This window comes from Microcaecilia unicolor, chromosome 2, assembly GCF_901765095.1.
Source record: "Microcaecilia unicolor chromosome 2, aMicUni1.1, whole genome shotgun sequence".
In the NCBI taxonomy this organism is placed as follows: domain Eukaryota; kingdom Metazoa; phylum Chordata; class Amphibia; order Gymnophiona; family Siphonopidae; genus Microcaecilia; species Microcaecilia unicolor.
Genome location: NC_044032.1, coordinates 478,413,503 through 478,433,482, shown reverse-complemented (window position 1 = coordinate 478,433,482; position 19,980 = coordinate 478,413,503). Strand labels below are relative to the sequence as shown.

General features: G+C 48.8%; 1 protein-coding gene across 1 annotated transcript in view; it reads right to left on the bottom strand.

Moving 5' to 3' along the window:
• Positions 1-19,980, bottom strand: part of POLR1A (RNA polymerase I subunit A) — a 267,806-nt gene that overhangs the window by 88,703 nt on the left and 159,123 nt on the right. Inside the window, exons 27-28 of the mRNA XM_030191063.1 lie at positions 16,716-16,873; positions 8,118-8,247 (exon numbers count right to left, since the gene is read on the bottom strand). Of these exons, the coding sequence (XP_030046923.1) occupies positions 8,118-8,247; positions 16,716-16,873 (288 nt within the window). The remainder of the gene's footprint in view (positions 1-8,117; positions 8,248-16,715; positions 16,874-19,980) is intronic.

Sequence of the window (19,980 nt, the reverse complement as noted above, 5' to 3'; positions counted from 1 at the left end):
CCTCCAATCTTCTGTCTTGGGCATCCTTTAGGGCCGTGCCACCTTCCACTGGCAACGCCGTTTTCTTAGTCACTGCAGTGATTAAAGAATCCACGGTAGGCCAAAGAAAGGCCTCCCGTTCACTTTCAGGCAGAGGATAGAGGCGGGACATAGCCCTAGCCACTTTGAGGCTCACTTCCGGGACATCCCATTGAGCCGAAATTAAGATGCGCATGGCATCATGCACGTGGAAGGTTCTAGGCGGGCGCTTCGACCCCAGCATAATGGCAGAGCCAACAGGGGCTGAGGGAGAGACGTCCTCCGGAGAGGAAATCTTCAAAATGCTCATGGCCTGCACTAACAGGTTGGGCAAATCCTCTGAGCGAAAGATCCGCGCTGCAGAGGGGTCATCCGCTCCATCCGAGCGGGAATCCGTCTCCTCCAAGGAATCCCCAAAGGACCGTTGGGAGAACTCAGATACGCTGCCCTCATCTACATCAGAGGAGACAGAGTCCTCTAAGGCCTGGGAATCCACCCGAGGGCGTTTACTTCCGGGGGCCTCAACCCCTTTATCGGCCAAGGGAGCAGGGGCAGCGTGTTGCATAAGGAAGGCCTGATGCAGCAGCAAAATAAACTCGGGGGAGAAACCCCCCAGACTGTGCACTTTAGCAGCCTGGGCCACAGCCCTAGACGCACTCTCAACCGGCGCTCGCAAGAGCGGGAGAGAAACATGCTGTGCATCCAAGATGGCATCCGGCGCAACACTCCACGAAGGAGCCGTGCGGGAAGAACGGCGCTTAACTTTAGCCGCTTTTTTGCCGTCGCCCAAATCAAGGGCGGCTATGGCATTAACGTCTCCCAGCTCAAGGGCGGCCCAAGAAGAAGCCGTCCGAGCAGAGTGGCCGGCCAAGATGGCGGAGGCGAGCAGCGGGGGATGGGCGTTTATGGCGGGAAAAACCGCCACACCGGAGGAAGAACCGGGACACTGACCGGCCTCCAAACTGACACCCAACAAGGGCGAATCAGACTTTAAGACCCCAGCATCCCCGCTAGAAGCGCACACGCGGTCCGGGGAGCGATTCTTCGCGCCCTCGCCCTCCGATGCCATAGGCCACGTGGAGATCGATCGGGGAACCCACTGCCCGCTACAAAAAGGTAAAAATTACCTGCTTCTCGCTCCGAGCTGTAACGAACTGGTGTCCCAGTGAGTAGCTGCAATAAACGTTTAAATAAACGTTGAAATAAACGCCCTTAAGGACGTCCAAAATTTTTTTTTTTAACGGAGCCAGCGGGAGGGGGGAGAAAAGGAGGGACCTGGCGCCACCAGGTTTGCACTTGCTCAAGAAGAGCCCTCAACCCCAGGTACTCAACAAAACCTAAAAATTAGGCTTGGAGACCTAGCCAGAGCTGCTGCTGTGTGTGACCACCACCTGCTGAGATAGAGAACATACTGAGGAGTTTCCGGCAGCACATGACCACATATAGGGAGGCAAAAGGATTGCTCTCTATCTCCACCTGCTGGTAGATGGACACAACCCACCAGTCTATGGATTGATCAGCATGATGATATGGAAATAAAATTTCTTTTTTGGCGCAGGGGGATGTCTGGGGAGTAACTGCAGTCAAAAACTAAACAATAGGACTGAACGGCACCACAAAATTCAAAGAAGCATGAGTCAGTTCTTTTACCTGAAAGGAGGGTGAGCTAATTTAACCAAGGGAACTGTTTTTGAAAATTTATTCCTCAGGGAATTCTGTGCACAGATTTTGAAAATTCTGCACACAGAATTCTAAAATGCTGCATCCTTTATTTGTATAGAATTCCCCATCATGAAGGCCTGGCTCCTCCCTATCGCAGGCTTGATACCTCCAAATTATTCACTGCTCAGCCTCAGTCAACCCCCCTAGCAGTCTCATTTTCCACCTCTCCCTAGGCTTGATCTCTTTTGACTTACCAGCAGGCTCTCTGCCCTCTCTCTCCAGGGTGAGCGACTCTCAGCTTTCTCTCTCTATCCCTCACTAATACCCTCAGCTCTCTCCGACTCACTCACTGCTAACCTCTCCCCCAACACACACATCCCCCATAGCTCTCTCTCAACTCTTCGCCCTCGGAACAAATTTCTATAGTTCTCTTTATCAAACCCTTCTCCAATGCCCCTCAGAACCCTCCACACCATCTTTCTCTTATTCTGAAACCCTTATCCCTGACACACACAACTACTAGCTCCTCTCCTCCCCCCCAACTCCTGCGGCATACACTCCATAACTTGCCCTCTTCCTCCCCCTCCCCTGGTAATGACTGGCATAAGGAAGTGGAAGAGTGTTTGCACAGTGGACCATGTCCTTCTTCCACTACCCTGGCCCTGACTTGAAACAGTCTTCATGCTTCAAATTTGGTTGTCAGACTCCGCCAACAAAGGAGGATGTGGCCTGATATGCAGCTGCTCTCCTCTTTCTTTTATGCCAGTTGTTTTTTGTTTTTTTAATTTCTATTTTTTTAAATGTTTGTTTCTATTATTATTGTGTACTTTTTTTTTTTTTTTTACTTTGCATAATATAATAAATAGGTGGACTACTATATATCCATAACCAACTAAATAAACCATGAACACATGTCAATCACAGCTGCTGCGACTGCCTGCAGGTTCTTGTGCAGAACACTGCACTGTGCACTGATGCAGAATTTCCTCAGGAGTAGGAATTATTTCATGTAACTACGCGAGAGCAACAAATGAATTTTTACAGGATGGTTATGGGAGGAGTCATAGGGTAATCATAACTGTCAGGTTTAATTTTCAAAACTCCTGGGGGAGGCAGGGGGTATGGAAAAAAAAGATTAAACGGATGCACAAAGCTGAAGATTTGCATAAGGCATTTACCCTCAGATTCTATATATGGTGCCCTAAAGTGGGCGCCAATTCAAGATGTGTGTCCAACCAAATTGGCTAAAAACAAATTAGTGCCAATAAGTGGATGCACATCTTACTAGGCGCTATTCTATAACAATGCGCACCCAAATCCCATACTGTGCAACTCAAAAGGGGGCGTGGTCATAGAAAGTACATGGGCAGATACGGGGCATTCCTGAAATTTGCATGCAGTGTTATAGAATACTGAGGATATGCATCCAAATTGGGTGCTGGGAAGTGTACCTGGTTTCAGCAGGTGTAAGTCCTGACGTCCAAATTTGGGACCCGAAATCGGTACTTAGTGCTATTCTATAATGGGAATTCATCTTTGAATGCCCTTTATAGAACAGTATTGAGCGCCAATTTTTAAGCGCCATTTCCTCAATCTAACCCTTAATACTCTTAGAGTGGCCCTGAACACCAGCAGATTCTCACTGTGTTTTATATCAGACTAACATGCTAAGGAAATATGATTTAAATATGAATGCACTGAGATTACTGAATCTCCCATCCCAGTTAGTCCTGAATTCATTATCACACCCTGTCATGACAGATTAGTCTGGCTGGACAGACACACACACACACACCAAAATAGAACACTTCTAGAACAAGGGATGGAAAACAGCACTGAATAAATAAACTACACTATTAAATGGAAGTAGCAAAGAAGATTATCTTATTCATGAGAAGGAAATGCTTTCATACTAGAACTTTTAAATCATTACTGCTCATGGTTGCCAGTCTCACAGGCACTATTTCCACTAATCTGTGTGCTAGCTGTACTCATACAGAGGAAAGCGAAGGGCCCCAGCAGCTTAATTACAAAACCAGCACAATCCTTATGGTCTTAAAACATCACAGGCTCTCTGTCTCCTAGAGATATCTTAAAGTGAAGTGTTAAAGAAGCATTATTTTATTTATTAACAAATATGTGGGTTTTATTTAGCAAACGTTTACTCTGCTTTCCATCCTTTCATTCTTATTTCATATGGCTTATCACAGCAAGTTTTAAAGACAACAGAAATGGTTTTCTGCACCTGATGAAAGGAGACTTGCACTGATGATAAACATCACTGTTTATGCAGTATGGGTCAGTGAGCAAATGGATTCTTGCCATTGTCCGCACAGACTCAACTGCTGTATAAGGCCCAGTTTCCAATCATCGGCATTGTCTATGCCAATTTCTTATAACAAAGCTCAAAGGTGGAAACCTGGCTGCAACGTTATCAGTCAGCCCACAAGGCACAGTGTGGAACAGATGAGACCAGGGCTTCTATCAAAGGAGCCAGCTTACAAATAAATACATTTTTAATCTGACAGTTTATACACAGCATCACAAACGGCTCTGCATGTTACCTCTGGCCTTCAGCACATGAGGCTTGCTTAGTCACAGAAAGCACTGCAATTATCTAAAACAACATGAAAAACCTTTAAATGGCATTTATACAGTTACACAGAAACACAGAAAAAAACAGCAGATAAAGACCATATCCACTTTGCCCACCTATACCAACTACTTCAGAGTTACAATGCCTCCCTTTCCCTTACAGATCCTCTGTGATTATCCCATGCTTATCCCATGGAGTGGAAGTATAGCCTAATGGTTAATGTAGTGGACTGAGAACCAGGGAAACTGGATTCAATTCCCACTGTGCCTCTTTGTACGTAAGTATTGCCATACTGGGACAGACCCCCATGCTTCTAAGTTCCTCACCCTAACATCCTCCTTCAACCTCCAGCTGTGCTCCACCACCCCTACTCATCGTGACGGCCATTGTCTTGACCTCGTCCTCTCCTCCTCCAGCTCACCCTCCAATTTCCACGTCTCAGCTCTTCCTCTCTCCGACCATCACCTGATCACATTCACACTTCTTCACCCCCCCCCTCCACCCCGTCCAACTTTAACCACCACCTCCAGGAACCTCCAGGCTATTGACCCCTCCACCTTATCATCTACTATCTCTAATCTCCTCCCCTCCATCATGTCCTCCGAAACTGTCGACAAAGCGGTCTCCGCCTACAATACCGCTCTCTCCTCTGCTTTGAACACCCTTGCGCCATCCATCTCCCGTCCCACAAAGCGCACCAATCCCCAGCCCTGGCTGACTCCTTGCATCCGTTACCTTCGCTCCTGCACCCGATCCGCTGAGCGCCTCTGGAGGAAATCTCGTACCCTTCCAGACTTCCTCCACTACAAATTCATGCTATCCTCCCTCCACTCCTCCCTATTCCGTGCAAAACAGGACTATTACACCCAATTGACCAATTCTCTCAGCTCCAACCCTCGTCGTCTCTTCACCACCCTTAACTCCCTCCTAAAACTGCCCCCCGCTCCTACTCCCCCTTCTCTCTCTCCTCAATCACTGGCCGACTATTTCCGCGACAAAGTGCAAAAGATCAACCTTGAGTTCACGACCAAGCCACCACCTCCTCTTCACCCTTTAACCCTCTCCATCAACCAACCTACCCAGGTCTCTTTCTCCTCTTTTCCTGAGATCACCGAGGATGAAACTTCCCGCCTTCTTTCCTCCTCGAAATGCACCACCTGTTCCTCTGATCCCATCCCCACCAACCTACTCAACACCATCTCCCATACTGTCAGCCCCGCCATCTGTCGCATCCTCAACCTCTCTTTCTCCACTGCAACTGTCCCTGACACCTTCAAGCACGCCGTTGTCACACCTCTCCTCAAAAAACCTTCACTTGACCCTACCTGCCCCTCCAACTACCGCCCCATCTCTCTTTTACCCTTCCTTTCCAAAATACTTGAGCGCGCTGTTCACAGCCGCTGCCTTGACTTTCTCTCCTCTCATGCCATCCTCGATCCACTTCAATCCGGCTTTCGCCCTCTGCACTCGACAGAAACAGCACTCTCTAAAGTTTGCAACGACCTGCTCCTGGCCAAATCCAGAGGTCACTACTCCATCCTCATCCTCCTCGATCTTTCCGCCGCGTTTGACACTGTCAACCATGATTTACTTCTTGCCATGCTGTCCTCTTTTGGGTTCCAAGGCCCTGTCCTCTCCTGGTTCTCCTCTTATCTCTCCCACCGCACCTTCAGAGTACACTCCCATGGATCTTCCTCCACTCCCATCCCACTATCTGTTGGAGTTCCCCAGGGATCTGTCCTTGGACCCCTTCTCTTCTCAATCTACACCTCTTCCCTGGGCTCGCTGATCTCGTCTCATGGTTTTCAGTATCATCTTTATGCTGATGACACCCAGCTATACCTCTCCACACCTGACATCACCGTGGAGACCCAGGCCAAAGTATCGGCCTGTTTATCCGACATTGCGGCATGGATGTCCAACCGCCACCTGAAGCTGAACATGTCCAAGACCGAGCTCCTCGTCTTTCCTCCTAAACCCACTTCTCCTCTTCCTCCACTCTCTATCTCTGTTGATAACACCCTTATCCTCCCTGTCCCATCTGCCCGCAACCTCGGAGTCATTTTCGACTCCTCCCTCTCCTTCTCTGCGCATATCCAACAGACTGCCAAGACCTGTCGCTTCTTCCTCTTCAACATCAGCAAAATTCGCCCTTTCCTCTCTGAGCACACCACCAGAACTCTCGTCCACGCTCTCATTACCTCTCGCCTTGATTACTGCAACTTACTCCTCACCGGCCTCCCACTCAGCCATCTTTCCCCCCTTCATTCAGTTCAGAACGCTGCTGCACGTCTTATATTCCGCCAAAACCGATATACTCATATCACCCCTCTCCTCAAATCACTTCACTGGCTTCCGATCAGTTATCGCATACAATTCAAGCTCCTCCTCCTTACCTACAAATGCACTCAGTCTGCGGCTCCTCACTACCTCTCCACCCTCATCTCCCCCTATGTTCCCGCCCGTAACCTCCGCTCACAGGAAAAAGCCCTTCTCTCAGTACCCTTCTCCACCACTGCCAACTCCAGACTCCGCCCATTCTGCCTTGCCTCACCCCATGCCTGGAACAATCTTCCTTTACCCATACGCCATGCCCCCTCCCTACCCATCTTCAAATCTCTGCTTAAAACTCACCTCTTCAATGCTGCCTTCGGCGCCTAACCACTCGAGATATATAAAATACCCCAATCTATCCACCCTATCAGACTAACTGTTCACTCGTCCTCTAGATTGTTCACTTGTCTTTAGATTGTTTTCTTGTCTTTTAGATTGTAAGCTCTTTGAGCAGGGACTGTCCTTCTATGTTTAAATTGTACAGCGCTGCGTAACCCTAGTAGCGCTTTAGAAATGCTAGTTAGTAGTAGTAGTAGTAGTAGTAGTAGTAGGTTCATCAAGTCCAGCATCCCGTTTCCAACAGTGGCCAATCCAGGTCACAAGTACCTGGCAAGATCCCAAAACAGTACAATACATTTTATGCTGCTTATCCTAGAAATAAGCAGTGGATTTTCCCCAAGTCCATTTTAATAATGGTCTATGTACTTTTCCTTTAGGAAGCAATCCAAACCTTTTTTAAACTCCGCTAAGATAACTGCTTTTACTACATTCTCTGGCAACAAATTCCAGAGTTTAATTACATATTGAGCGAAGAACTATTTTCTCCAATTCGTTTTAAAATGTACTACTTTGTAGTTTCATTGCGTGCCCCCTAGTCCTAGTATTCTTGGAAACAGTTAACAAGTGATTCACATCTACATGTTCCACTCCACTCATTATTCTATAAAACTCTTTCATATCTCCCCATAGCCATCTTTTTTGGGCAAGTCACCTAACCCTCCATTGCCCCAGGTACAAAAGCTTAGGTTGTGAGCCTACTAAGGACAGAGAATGTACCTACAAATCATAAATGTAAACCGCTTTGGTTGTAATACAGAAAGGCAGTATATCAAATCCATGACCCTTTGTTGAATTCAGATAGAGTCCTCATCACCACCACCTTCCACTGGGAGGCAGTTTCAGAGCACAGTAATAGAAAAACATCTTGCATCTGTTACACTACCTCAAGTAGTGCAACTCACTGTTTTTCAGCAGGGACAAAGGGACTACCGCTCCAAGAGTTCAATCTAATTATGGTATTGTTCAACAAATTTACAGTCTTCCCATAGCCATAAAGTAGAATATGGACGGAGGTTACAAGGTATTTGTAGTCTGAGACCTCAAACACATCCTGTACACAGACTTTAAGACTCAATGCGCTCTGAAGTGCTATACTTGTAACCATGTAGCTACCCTGTCAATTGCATTGGCATCACCTAAATAATGCTAGCTTATTGCATGTCCCTACCAGGTCTACTTGGAGTTCTCCGCTGTCGTCATCCAGATCCTTCCGAGTTACCTTCCGAGCGCTAACTGCTCTGAAGGAAGCCAGCTTGTTACTTCTCTTCTTAATGGTTTCCAGCAAAAGCTTAAAGAACCTGAAACGAGAGGCACGTGGGTCCTCTTATAAAACAGGCATGCCAGACAGCAACAGCAGGACACAATGTTGGGGTAAAAATAATAGGCAAGTTAAAGTATGGGGATGTGGGAGGAAGGAGGGCATGTATTAATTATCATATTAACTTTCTTTCACTCCTCTCTCCAGTACCACCCACCAAATAGTATTTTGGATAATTTATTTTGTCTTCTTAAAAACAAATGAAAAAAAAATTACCTCACCCAATGACAAAAAAACCCGTAGACCAGTCATGAGCTGGGAATGACTCAGAAGGGATTTTGTTGAAGACAACTGACTTCATTATAGTCACACTTTTTTTTTTTTAAGAGATGAGATCATATTTATTTTTAGAAAGTGACATCAGTCTAAGTTCAGGAAAAAAAAAAATGACTCCAATACAACAAAAGGTGACCAGACGACACTGAAGTCTTTTCTTCATGTCTTCTGGTATGCCACCCTCTACTAAAAATCTAAATACCGTACTGAATCACAGGTTTCTTACACACTTCAGTAGAGAGGTGTGGTAGCCGTGTTAGTCCACTCTTAAAGGTTATCAATAGAAATCAAACAAAATAAAACATGGAAAAGAAAATAAGATGATACCTTTTTTATTGGACATAACTTAATACATTTCTTGATTAGCTTTCGAAGGTTGCCCTTCTTCGTCAGATCGGAAATAAGCAAATGTGGTATATACTATGTTATATATACTATAAATATATAAATGTTATATATACTACCTGTTACTACATTTGCTTATTTCCGATCTGAGGAAGAAGGGCAACCTTCGAAAGCTAATCAAGAAATGTATTAAGTTATGTCCAATAAAAAAAAGGTATCATCTTATTTTCTTTTCCATGTTTTATTTTGTTTGATTTCTATTGAAGCGAATGCTACATACCTGTAGAAGGTATTCTCCGAGGACAGCAGGCTGATTGTTCTCACTGATGGGTGACGTCCACGGCAGCCCCTCCAATCGGAATCTTCACTAGCAAAGTCCTTTGCTAGCCCTCGCGCGCCTATGCGCACCGCGCATGCGCGGCTGTCTTCCCGCCCGAAACCGGCTTGAGCCGGCCAGTCTCATATGTAGCAAGACAAAGACAAGGGAAGACACAACTCCAAAGGGGAGGCGGGCGGGTTTGTGAGAACAATCAGCCTGCTGTCCTCGGAGAATACCTTCTACAGGTATGTAGCATTCGCTTTCTCCGAGGACAAGCAGGCTGCTTGTTCTCACTGATGGGGTATCCCTAGCCCCCAGGCTCACTCAAAACAACAACCATGGTCAATTGGGCCTCGCAACGGCGAGGACATAACTGAGATTGACCTAAAAAATTTACCAACTAACTGAGAGTGCAGCCTGGAACAGAACAAACAGGGCCCTCGGGGGGTGGAGTTGGATCCTAAAGCCCAAACAGGTTCTGAAGAACTGACTGCCCGAACCGACTGTCGCGTCGGGTATCCTGCTGCAGGCAGTAATGAGATGTGAATGTGTGGACAGATGACCACGTCGCAGCTTTGCAAATTTCTTCAATAGAGGCTGACTTCAAGTGGGCTACCGACGCTGCCATGGCTCTAACATTATGAGCCGTGACATGACCCTCAAGAGCCAGCCCAGCCTTGGCGTAAGTGAAGGAAATGCAATCTGCTAGCCAATTGGATATGGTGCGTTTCCCCACAGCCACTCCCCTCCTATTGGGATCAAAAGAAACAAACAATTGGGCGGACTGTCTGTTGGGCTGTGTCCGCTCCAGATAGAAGGCCAATGCTCTCTTGCAGTCCAATGTGTGCAGCTGACGTTCAGCAGGGCAGGAATGAGGACGGGGAAAGAATGTTGGCAAGACAATTGACTGGTTCAGATGGAACTCCGACACAACCTTTGGCAAGAACTTAGGGTGAGTGCGGAGGACTACTCTGTTATGATAAAATTTTGTGTAAGGGGCCTGGGCTACCAGGGCCTGAAGCTCACTGACTCTACGAGCTGAAGTAACTGCCACCAAGAAAATGACCTTCCAGGTCAAGTACTTCAGATGGCAGGAGTTCAGTGGCTCAAAAGGAGGTTTCATCAGCTGGGTGAGAACGACATTGAGATCCCATGACACTGTAGGAGGCTTGACAGGGGGCTTTGACAAAAGCAAACCTCTCATGAAGCGAACAACTAAAGGCTGTCCCGAGATCGGCTTACCTTCCACACGGTAATGGTATGCACTGATTGCACTAAGGTGAACCCTTACGGAGTTGGTCTTGAGACCAGACTCAGACAAGTGCAGAAGGTATTCAAGCAGGGTCTGTGTAGGACAAGAGCGAGGATCTAGGGCCTTGCTGTCACACCAGACGGCAAACCTCCTCCACAAAAAGAAGTAACTCCTCTTGGTGGAATCTTTCCTGGAAGCAAGCAAGATACGGGAGACACCCTCTGACAGACCCAAAGAGGCAAAGTCTACGCTCTCAACATCCAGGCCGTGAGAGCCAGGGACCGGAGGCTGGGATGCAGAAGCGCCCCTTCGTCCTGTGTGATGAGGGTCGGAAAACACTCCAATCTCCACGGTTCTTCGGAGGACAACTCCAGAAGAAGAGGAAACCAGATCTGACGCGGCCAAAAAGGAGCAATCAGAATCATGGTGCCTCGGTCTTGCTTGAGTTTCAACAAAGTCTTCCCCACCAGAGGTATGGGAGGATAAGCATACAGCAGACCCTCCCCCCAATCCAGGAGGAAGGCATCCGATGCCAGTCTGCCGTGGGCCTGAAGCCTGGAACAGAACTGAGGGACTTTGTGGTTGGCTCGAGATGCGAAGAGATCCACCAAGGGGGTGCCCCACGCTTGGAAGATCTGGCGCACCACTCGGGAGTTGAGCGACCACTCGTGAGGTTGTATAATCCTGCTCAGTCTGTCGGCCAGACTGTTGTTTATGCCTGCCAGATATGTGGTTTGGAGCACCATGCCGTGACGGCGAGCCCAGAGCCACATGCTGACGGCTTCCTGACACAGGGGGCGAGATCCGGTGCCCCCCTGCTTGTTGACGTAATACATGGCAACCTGGTTGTCTGTCTGAATTTGGATAATTTGGTGGGACAGCCGATCTCTGAAAGCCTTCAGAGCGTTCCAGATCGCTCGTAACTCCAGAAGATTGATCTGTAGATCGCGTTCCTGGAGGGACCAGCTTCCTTGGGTGTGAAGCCCATCGACATGAGCTCCCCACCCCAGGAGAGACGCATCCGTGGTCAGCACTTTTTGTGGCTGAGGAATTTGGAAAGGACGTCCCAGAGTCAAATTGGACCAAATCGTCCACCAATACAGGGATTCGAGAAAACTCGTGGACAGGTGGATCACGTCTTCTAGATCCCCAGCAGCCTGAAACCACTGAGAAGCTAGGGTCCATTGAGCAGACCTCATGTGAAGGCGGGCCATGGGAGTCACATGAACTGTGGAGGCCATGTGGCCTAGCAATCTCAACATCTGCCGAGCTGTGATCTGCTGGGACGCTCGCACCCGCGAGACGAGAGACAACAAGTTGTTGGCTCTCGCCTCTGGGAGATAGGCGCGAGCCATCCGAGAATCCAGCAGAGCTCCTATGAATTCGAGTCTCTGCACTGGGAGTAGATGGGACTTTGGATAATTTATCACAAACCCCAGTAGCTCCAGGAGGCGAATAGTCATCTGCATGGACTGCAGGGCTCCTGCCTCGGATGTGTTCTTCACCAGCCAATCGTCGAGATATGGGAACACGTGCACCCCCAGCCTGCGAAGTGCTGCTGCTACTACAGCCAAGCACTTTGTGAACACCCTGGGCGCAGAGGCGAGCCCAAAGGGTAGCACACAGTACTGGAAGTGACGTGTGCCCAGCTGAAATCGCAGATACTGTCTGTGAGCTGACAGTATCGGGATGTGTGTGTAGGCATCCTTCAAGTCCAGAGAGCATAGCCAATCGTTTTCCTGAATCATGGGAAGTAGGGTGCCCAGGGAAAGCATCCTGAACTTTTCTTTGACCAGATATTTGTTCAGGGCCCTTAGGTCTAGGATGGGACGCATCCCCCCTGTTTTCTTTTCCACAAGGAAGTACCTGGAATAGAATCCCAGCCCTTCTTGCCCGGATGGCACGGGCTCGACCGCATTGGCGCTTAGAAGGGCGGAGAGTTCCTCTGCAAGTACCTGCTTGTGCTGGAAGCTGTAAGACTGAGCTCCCGGTGGACAATTTGGAGGTTTGGAGGCCAAATTGAGGGTGTATCCTTGCCGGACTAGTTGAAGAACCCACTGATCGGAGGTTATGAGAGGCCACCTTTGGTGAAAAGCTTTCAACCTCCCTCCGACTGGCAGGTCGCCCGGCACTGACACGTGGATGTCGGCTATGCTCTGCTGGAGCCAGTCAAAAGCTCGCCCCTTGCTTTTGCTGGGGAGCCGAGGGGCCTTGCTGAGGCGCACGCTGCTGACGAGAGCGAGCGCGCTGGGGCTTAGCCTGGGCCGCAGGCTGTCGAGAAGGAGGATTGTACCTACGCTTGCCAGAAGAGTAGGGAACAGTCTTCCTTCCCCCCAAAAATCTTCTACCTGTAGAGGTAGAGGCTGAAGGCTGCCGGCGGGAGAACTTGTCGAATGCGGTGTCCCGCTGGTGGAGCTGCTCTACCACCTGTTCGACTTTCTCTCCAAAAATATTATCCGCACGGCAAGGCGAGTCCGCAATCCGCTGCTGGATTCTGTTCTCCAGGTCGGAGGCACGCAGCCATGAGAGCCTGCGCATCACCACACCTTGAGCAGCGGCCCTGGACGCAACATCAAAGGTGTCATACACCCCTCTGGCCAGGAATTTTCTGCACGCCTTCAGCTGCCTGACCACCTCCTGAAATGGCTTGGCTTGCTCAGGAGGGAGCGCATCAACCAAGCCCGCCAACTGCCGCACATTGTTCCGCATGTGTATGCTCGTGTAGAGCTGGTAAGACTGAATTTTGGCCACGAGCATAGAGGAATGGTAGGCCTTCCTCCCAAAGGAGTCTAAGGTTCTAGAGTCCTTGCCCGGGGGCGCCGAAGCATGCTCCCTAGAACTCTTAGCCTTCTTTAGGGCCAGATCCACAACTCCAGAATCATGAGGCAACTGAGTGCGCATCAGATCTGGGTCCCCATGGATCCGGTACTGGGACTCGATCTTCTTGGGGATGTGGGGATTAGTTAAAGGTTTGGTCCAGTTCGCAAGCAATGTCTTTTTTAGGACATGGTGCAAGGGAACAGTGGACGCTTCCTTAGGTGGAGAAGGATAGTCCAGGAGCTCAAACATTTCAGCCCTGGGCTCGTCCTCCACAACCACCGGGAAGGGGATGGCCGTAGACATCTCCCGGACAAAGGAAGCAAAAGACAGACTCTCAGGAGGAGAAAGCTGTCTTTCAGGAGAGGGAGTGGGATCGGAAGGAAGACCCTCAGACTCCTCGTCCGAGAAATATCTGGGGTCTTCTTCCTCTTCCCACGAGGCCTCACCCTCGGTGTCAGACACAAGTTCACGGACCTGTGTCTGCAACCGTGCCCGACTCGACTCCGTCGGAGAGCCTTCCTGGGAGGCGACGGCAGCCGGCACCGCGACACCGACGCCGGAGACCTCACCTCGGGCGATGGGCCAGCCGGCGCCACGCTCGACGGTACCGGTGGCGCAAGCACCGCCGGTACCGGAGGGGTAGGGCGCAACAGCTCTCCCAGGATCTCTGGGATAACGGCCCGGAGGCTCTCGTTCAGAGCGGCTGCAGAGAAAGGCATGGAAGTCGATGCAGGCGTCGACGTCAGAACCAGTTCCGGGCGTGGAGGCTGTTCCGGGCTGTCCAGAGTGGAGCGCTTCGACACCTCCTGAACAGAGGGTGAGCGGTCCTCTCGGTGCCGATGCCTGCTGGGTGCCGACTCCCTCGGCGACCCAGAGCTCTCGGTACCGACACGGGAAGGGGACCGGTGACGATGCTTCTTCGACTTCTTGGAACGAAGCATGTCACCGGAGCTTCCCGGTACCGACGAGGAGGACGTAGAATCCAGCCGTCGCTTCCTCGGGGCCGAGGCCGAAGGAGGTCGGTCTCGGGGGGGCTGTACCGCAGGAGCCCTCAGGGTAGGGGGAGACCCACCCGAAGGCTCACCGCCACCAGCAGGGGAATGGACAGCCCTCACCTGCACTCCAGACGATGCACCACCGTCCGACGACATCAGCAGACGAGGTCCCGGTACCACCGACGTCGATGCAGCTATCCGATGTCTCGGTGCCGATGCAGAGGGCCGATGCCTCGATGCACTGGCAGCCGAGGATGAAGCTCTGGACGCTGAAGACGTCGATGCACTCGATACCCCCGGTGCCGATGCCGACGAAGAGCCCGAGAACAACACGTTCCACTGGGCTAGTCTCGCTACCTGAGTCCGCCTTTGAAGCAGGGAACACAGACTGCAGTTCTGAGGGCGGTGCTCGGCCCCCAGACACTGAAGACACGACGCGTGCCTGTCAGTGAGCGAGATTACCCGGGCGCACTGGGTGCACTTCTTGAAGCCGCTGGAAGGCTTCGATGTCATGGGCGGAAAAATCACACCGGCGAAATCAAAAGTCGAAATGACGAAAGTGGCACCAGAAAAATTTAAAGAGAAATTTCGACCGAGGCCTAAGTGAGGCCTACCCCGACGACGAAAGAAAACTTACCGGGGCAAAATCTGAAAATACGGGAAGGGGCAAAACGAAACCCGAAGGGGCTTCCGGAGCACTTCCCGAACAGTTTTAGGATTTTCCGAAGAAAAAACACGTCGAAAAAGGACGCGCAAGGTCGACTTTCCGGGGCTCGACACGGCGAAAACACGACCGTACCGAGTGCGGACAAAAGAAGACTGGCCGGCTCAAGCCGGTTTCGGGCGGGAAGACGGCCGCGCATGCGCGGTGCGCATAGGCGCGCGAGGGCTAGCAAAGGACTTTGCTAGTGAAGATTCCGATTGGAGGGGCTGCCGTGGACGTCACCCATCAGTGAGAACAATCAGCCTGCTGTCCTCGGAGAATAACCTTTACACACTTCAGAAAGGAATCCTGCAATGTGTATGCAATGTTGTTCTGCGGGCTTTGCTATGACAAATTCTATACACAGATATAGGGTTGTTCAGAAATGAAATGTGTACTTAAATAGAGGTTGATTCACTAAAGCAAGGTAACCTGTGCTGCTTTTACTCTGCAGTTTTTATTGGATCATCTCTTATGAAAATAATGGGGCCTGCAGGAATTAACACACATGGGAAACTGCATTGATTATAAGGGTTAGTGCAACTTAATGAATCAACCTGATACAGCGTTGCCAGTTACGACTCATCAAGAGAAGCTACTTTCCTCTTTGTGTTACCATTTTTTTAAACTGAAATGGAATTCCCCCTTTCTCCTCTGTTTCAAAAGGAGATTAAAGACACCTCATTTCCAACAAACAAAAAAGGCATGGATAGCATAGCTCATGGAATTCTTTTTAGCCCCTTTGCGAAAGTGTGTATATGTTTTTCACCTATGCTTGCTGTTGAAACTGTTTTTCCCATTTGGGACGGAGAAGGGAATGGCTACATTTCTATTCCATCTTCCACCACATGCAGAAACTTTGGGCCTAATATTACAAAAAAAAAAAAAAAAAAAGATGGGCTCCTAAATTTGTGACCTATTTTCAAACAAATGCAGCAGCCTAAGTTTCCAGCTAAAAATTAATTTTAATTTAGAAGCTTAAAAGTTAGGCTTTATAAATTTAGACTTGCCTTTCAATTGCTAGATTTATGAACCTAATTTGTGAACCTACTGCAGAAAATCAGTGCTAAACTCCTAACAATTTGACATGTTTTTATTGTAATTTTGGTTGTTCTAATATATTTTATGGTAGTCTGAATTTATTTTGGTGCCCTTTTACTGAAGCTTAACGTGTACTAACAGAATTAGCGCACCCTAAATGCTAAGAAGCCCAAAGGAATAAAACAGGCTTCTTAACATTTAGCACGTTATAAGCTTTAATAAAAGGGTCCCTTTGTCTACAGAAAGTGGTATACAGTAATATAAGTAGATACATAAATCCATATAGCTTTTTAAAAAAACGCTGTACATGAAATTTCACAGCAAAAACTACCCATACCTAATAGCATGTAACTGTGTGCTAGTAGTTTGGTCAGGGTATTTTTCAAAGTAAACCTATGCATGTAATTTTGCTTTAAAAATTGGTACAACTTTTGCAGGCTACTGTATTACCTCCAAAGTATGCATGGAATAAGCATTTGATATGTTTAATTTGAAAAAAAAACCCCTGTACATCTGGAAATCAAACAGATAATATAATGAGGCCATTTATACAGGATTTCCACCAAATAGGTTCACTGAGAATCTAGGATTCAGGAATGTTTATGCTCCCTTCCCTCCCCAAAGAATGACAGCTTGCAAGAGATATACCTGTACAAAAAAAAAAAAGGAAAAAAAAAACAGATATTAAAATGTGTACCTTGTTTCCATATAATGTAAAATATGCTCTGGCTTCAGACATTTTTCCTGTTGATAATGTTCATATGGTAAGAAATGAAACTTGATTTGGTATACATGATGTTTACTTAATTTCCCTTCCACTCGGAAAGCCTCCTGCACGTCTATTTTGTGCAGCACCTGTTAACAAAACACCAAACAATTTGAAATCCTTCCAAGCCATATTTGTGGCACTGAAAACAAACACCAAGGAGGAGGAACAACTTACTAAAGCTCTTTCAATGTCAGACCCAAAAAACCCTGACATTCCCTTCTAAACATCTAAACGAATGCTCATCAATAGCAGACAGAGACAGCCATCATCCTTATCAACCAAGGGCCACCCAATGGTATCTGACACCCTAGGCAAACCTTCAGCTGTATGACTCTCCTGTGGTCCCACCATTTCTCTTTGCTTTCCTTCTGTCCCCCAAGTGTCCAGTATCTCTCCTTTCCTACCCCCACCCCCGAAGGTATCCAGCATGTCTTCCAGTGGTGTGCTGGAGCCGGCTCGCACCGGCTCGCAAGAGCCGTTTGTTAAATTTACTGGCATCTTGCGAGCCGGTTGTTGGCCCGTGCGAGCCGGCTCGCCTCCGCTCCCCCGCCCCGCTAATCCATCTTCCGTCTGCCCTCTGCTCCCCGATAATAGCCCTGCTGGTTTCCTTTCTGCGCTGCTGCCGCCGCCCTGCCTTTAAAAAATTTATTTTCCCTCGAGGCGGCCGGCGTTGAAGCGAAGGCAGCAGGCTCAGCTCGGTTCCTGCATTCGTTCCGTTCCTTCACATCATGGCTCCGCCCTTGCGCAAACAGGAAATACGTCAGGCAAGGGCGGAGCCATGATGTGAAGGAACGGAACGAAGGCAGGAACTGAGCTGAGCCTGCTGCCTTCGCTTCAACGCTGGCCGCCTCGAGGGAAAATAAATGTTTTAAAGGCAGGGCGGCGGCAGCAGCACAGAAAGGAAACCAGCAGGGCTACTATCGGGGAGCAGAGGGCAGACGGAAGATGGACGACCAGGGGAGCGGAGAGGGCTGGAAGATGGCGGAGAGGAGGGCAGGGGGGAGACGAGGATTGCTGGACATGGGTGGATGGAGGGAAGAGGAGGATTGCTGGACATGGGTGGATGGAGGGCAGGGGGGAGAGGAGGGTTGCTGGACATGGGTGGATGGAGGGCAGAGCAGGGTCGTTGGACATTGGTGGATGGAGGGGAGAGGAGGGTTGCTGGACATGGGTGCATGGAGGGCAGGGGAGAGGAGAGGAGGGTTGCTGGACATGGGTGAGTGGATGGAGGGCAGGGGAGAGCAGGGCTGCTGGACATGGGTGGGTGGCTGGAGGGGAGAGGAGGGTTGCTGGACATGGGTGGGTGGATGGAGGGTTGCTGGACATGGGTGGAGGAGAGGGAAGGGAGAGAGAAGAAATGCTGGATATGGGTGGAGGGGAGGGAAGAGTGAGGAATGAGATGAGAAGAGGGAAAAGGAAGAGAGGAGAATAACTGCAAATGGATGGAGAAAATAGGCAGAAGCTGAGGACCAGAAATGAAGAAGAAAGGAGGAAAGAAATAAATGGAAAGGAAGCCCTGGAAACGGAGTTAAGAGGACAGATAGCAGCAGAATCGGATACTGGGCCAGCATGAGCAGAAAAACAGTCACCAGACAACAAAGGTAGAAAAAACACTCATTTTATTTTCATTATAGTGTTTAGACTATGTTCACCTTGAGAATCAGGTGCTCAACATTAAAAGTTTATATTTATTTACTTATTTATGGCATTTTATCCCACATTAAACATGAATTAGATTGGAACCTGGGATCATTTAATAGTTTTTTCCTGGAGAGAGTAATGCATTGCCCCCCCCCCCCCCCCACAGCTCTGCAATTTGGGGGGGGGGGGGGCGCAGAGGTGGACCGGGGAGACAGCCTGTTGTTAAAAATTTACCAGCACACCACTGATGTCTTCCTACCCCAACTCCCACCACCAAATGTGTCCAGCTTCTTTTTCCCTACCCCCAGCCCCGTGGTGTCCAGCAGATCCCCCCTTTCATTTCTCCTTCCTGTTGCACTGCCACTCTACCCTTTTCCTTCGCCTAAGCCTGCATAGGAACTTTGCAGCATTGGGCCCCTTTGATGTAAACTTCCTATCAGAGGGAAAGGGAAAGGGGACTTGATATACTGCCTTTCTGAGGTTTTTGCAACTACATTCAAAGCGGTTTACATATATTCAGGTACTTATTTTTGTACCAGGGGCAATGGAGGGTTAAGTGACTTGCCCAGAGTCACAAGGAGCTGCAGTGGGAATCAAACTCAGTTCCCCAGGGGACAGGATATGGGAGGTCTTCAGCACACTAACAGCACCTTTCAAGCTGCTCTGTCACTTGTTTCCACTGCCCCCATATGCTGCTGCCCTAGATGGATGAGTAGTCTGCCTGGTGGTTGAGCTTATCCCCATACTCACCACAATACCACAAACCCTAGTTGATCTCTGGCTTTATCATCACTTCCCCACTCCCAAGAATTCTTTGAACTTCCCTCATGTTTTCTGAATTTCAATACCAATTTTGTTCCAACCTTTTCAACTGGAAAGTTATTCCATGTATTGAAATTCTCTTCAGAAAATTATCTTCTATAAACATTTTGATTCAGTCTCCTTCCAGCATTTGATCTGGAATTCCTTTACATTAATAAATGCTGGGTAATAGCTCTCTTTCCTCTGCTCCAGGGCACACATGCATAAGACTTTAATTCCTTTCTGAAGAGCAAATACTAGATATGGAAAATAAAGTTTAAATCTTTCAACCAATTCCTTCCCTTATCACATCTGCAAACACTGTTTGCTTTTATAGCTTTAGACATCATCTTGACTAAAATTACCCACATTTCCAACAAACACTGATGTCACAGGAAAGGAAGCGGAGCAGGTGGGGGGAAGAGGGGTTGGTGGTTGGGAGGCTAGGATAGGGGAGGGCAGACTTATACGGTCTGTACCAGAGCCGATGATGGGAGGCGGGACTGGTGGTTGGGAGGCGGGAAATACTGCTGGGCAGACTCATACGGTCTGTGCCCTGAAAAGGACAGGTACAAATTCAAGATAAGGTATACACATATGAGTTTGTCTTGGGCAGACTGGATGGACCATGCAGGTCTTTTTCTGCCGTCATCTATGTTACTTAATACTGTCTCACCTTTTGGCAATGAAAGGACTGCTACTGCTAACAGATGAGAAGCAGAGATGGAGGGAGAAGCTTAGTAAACAGGGC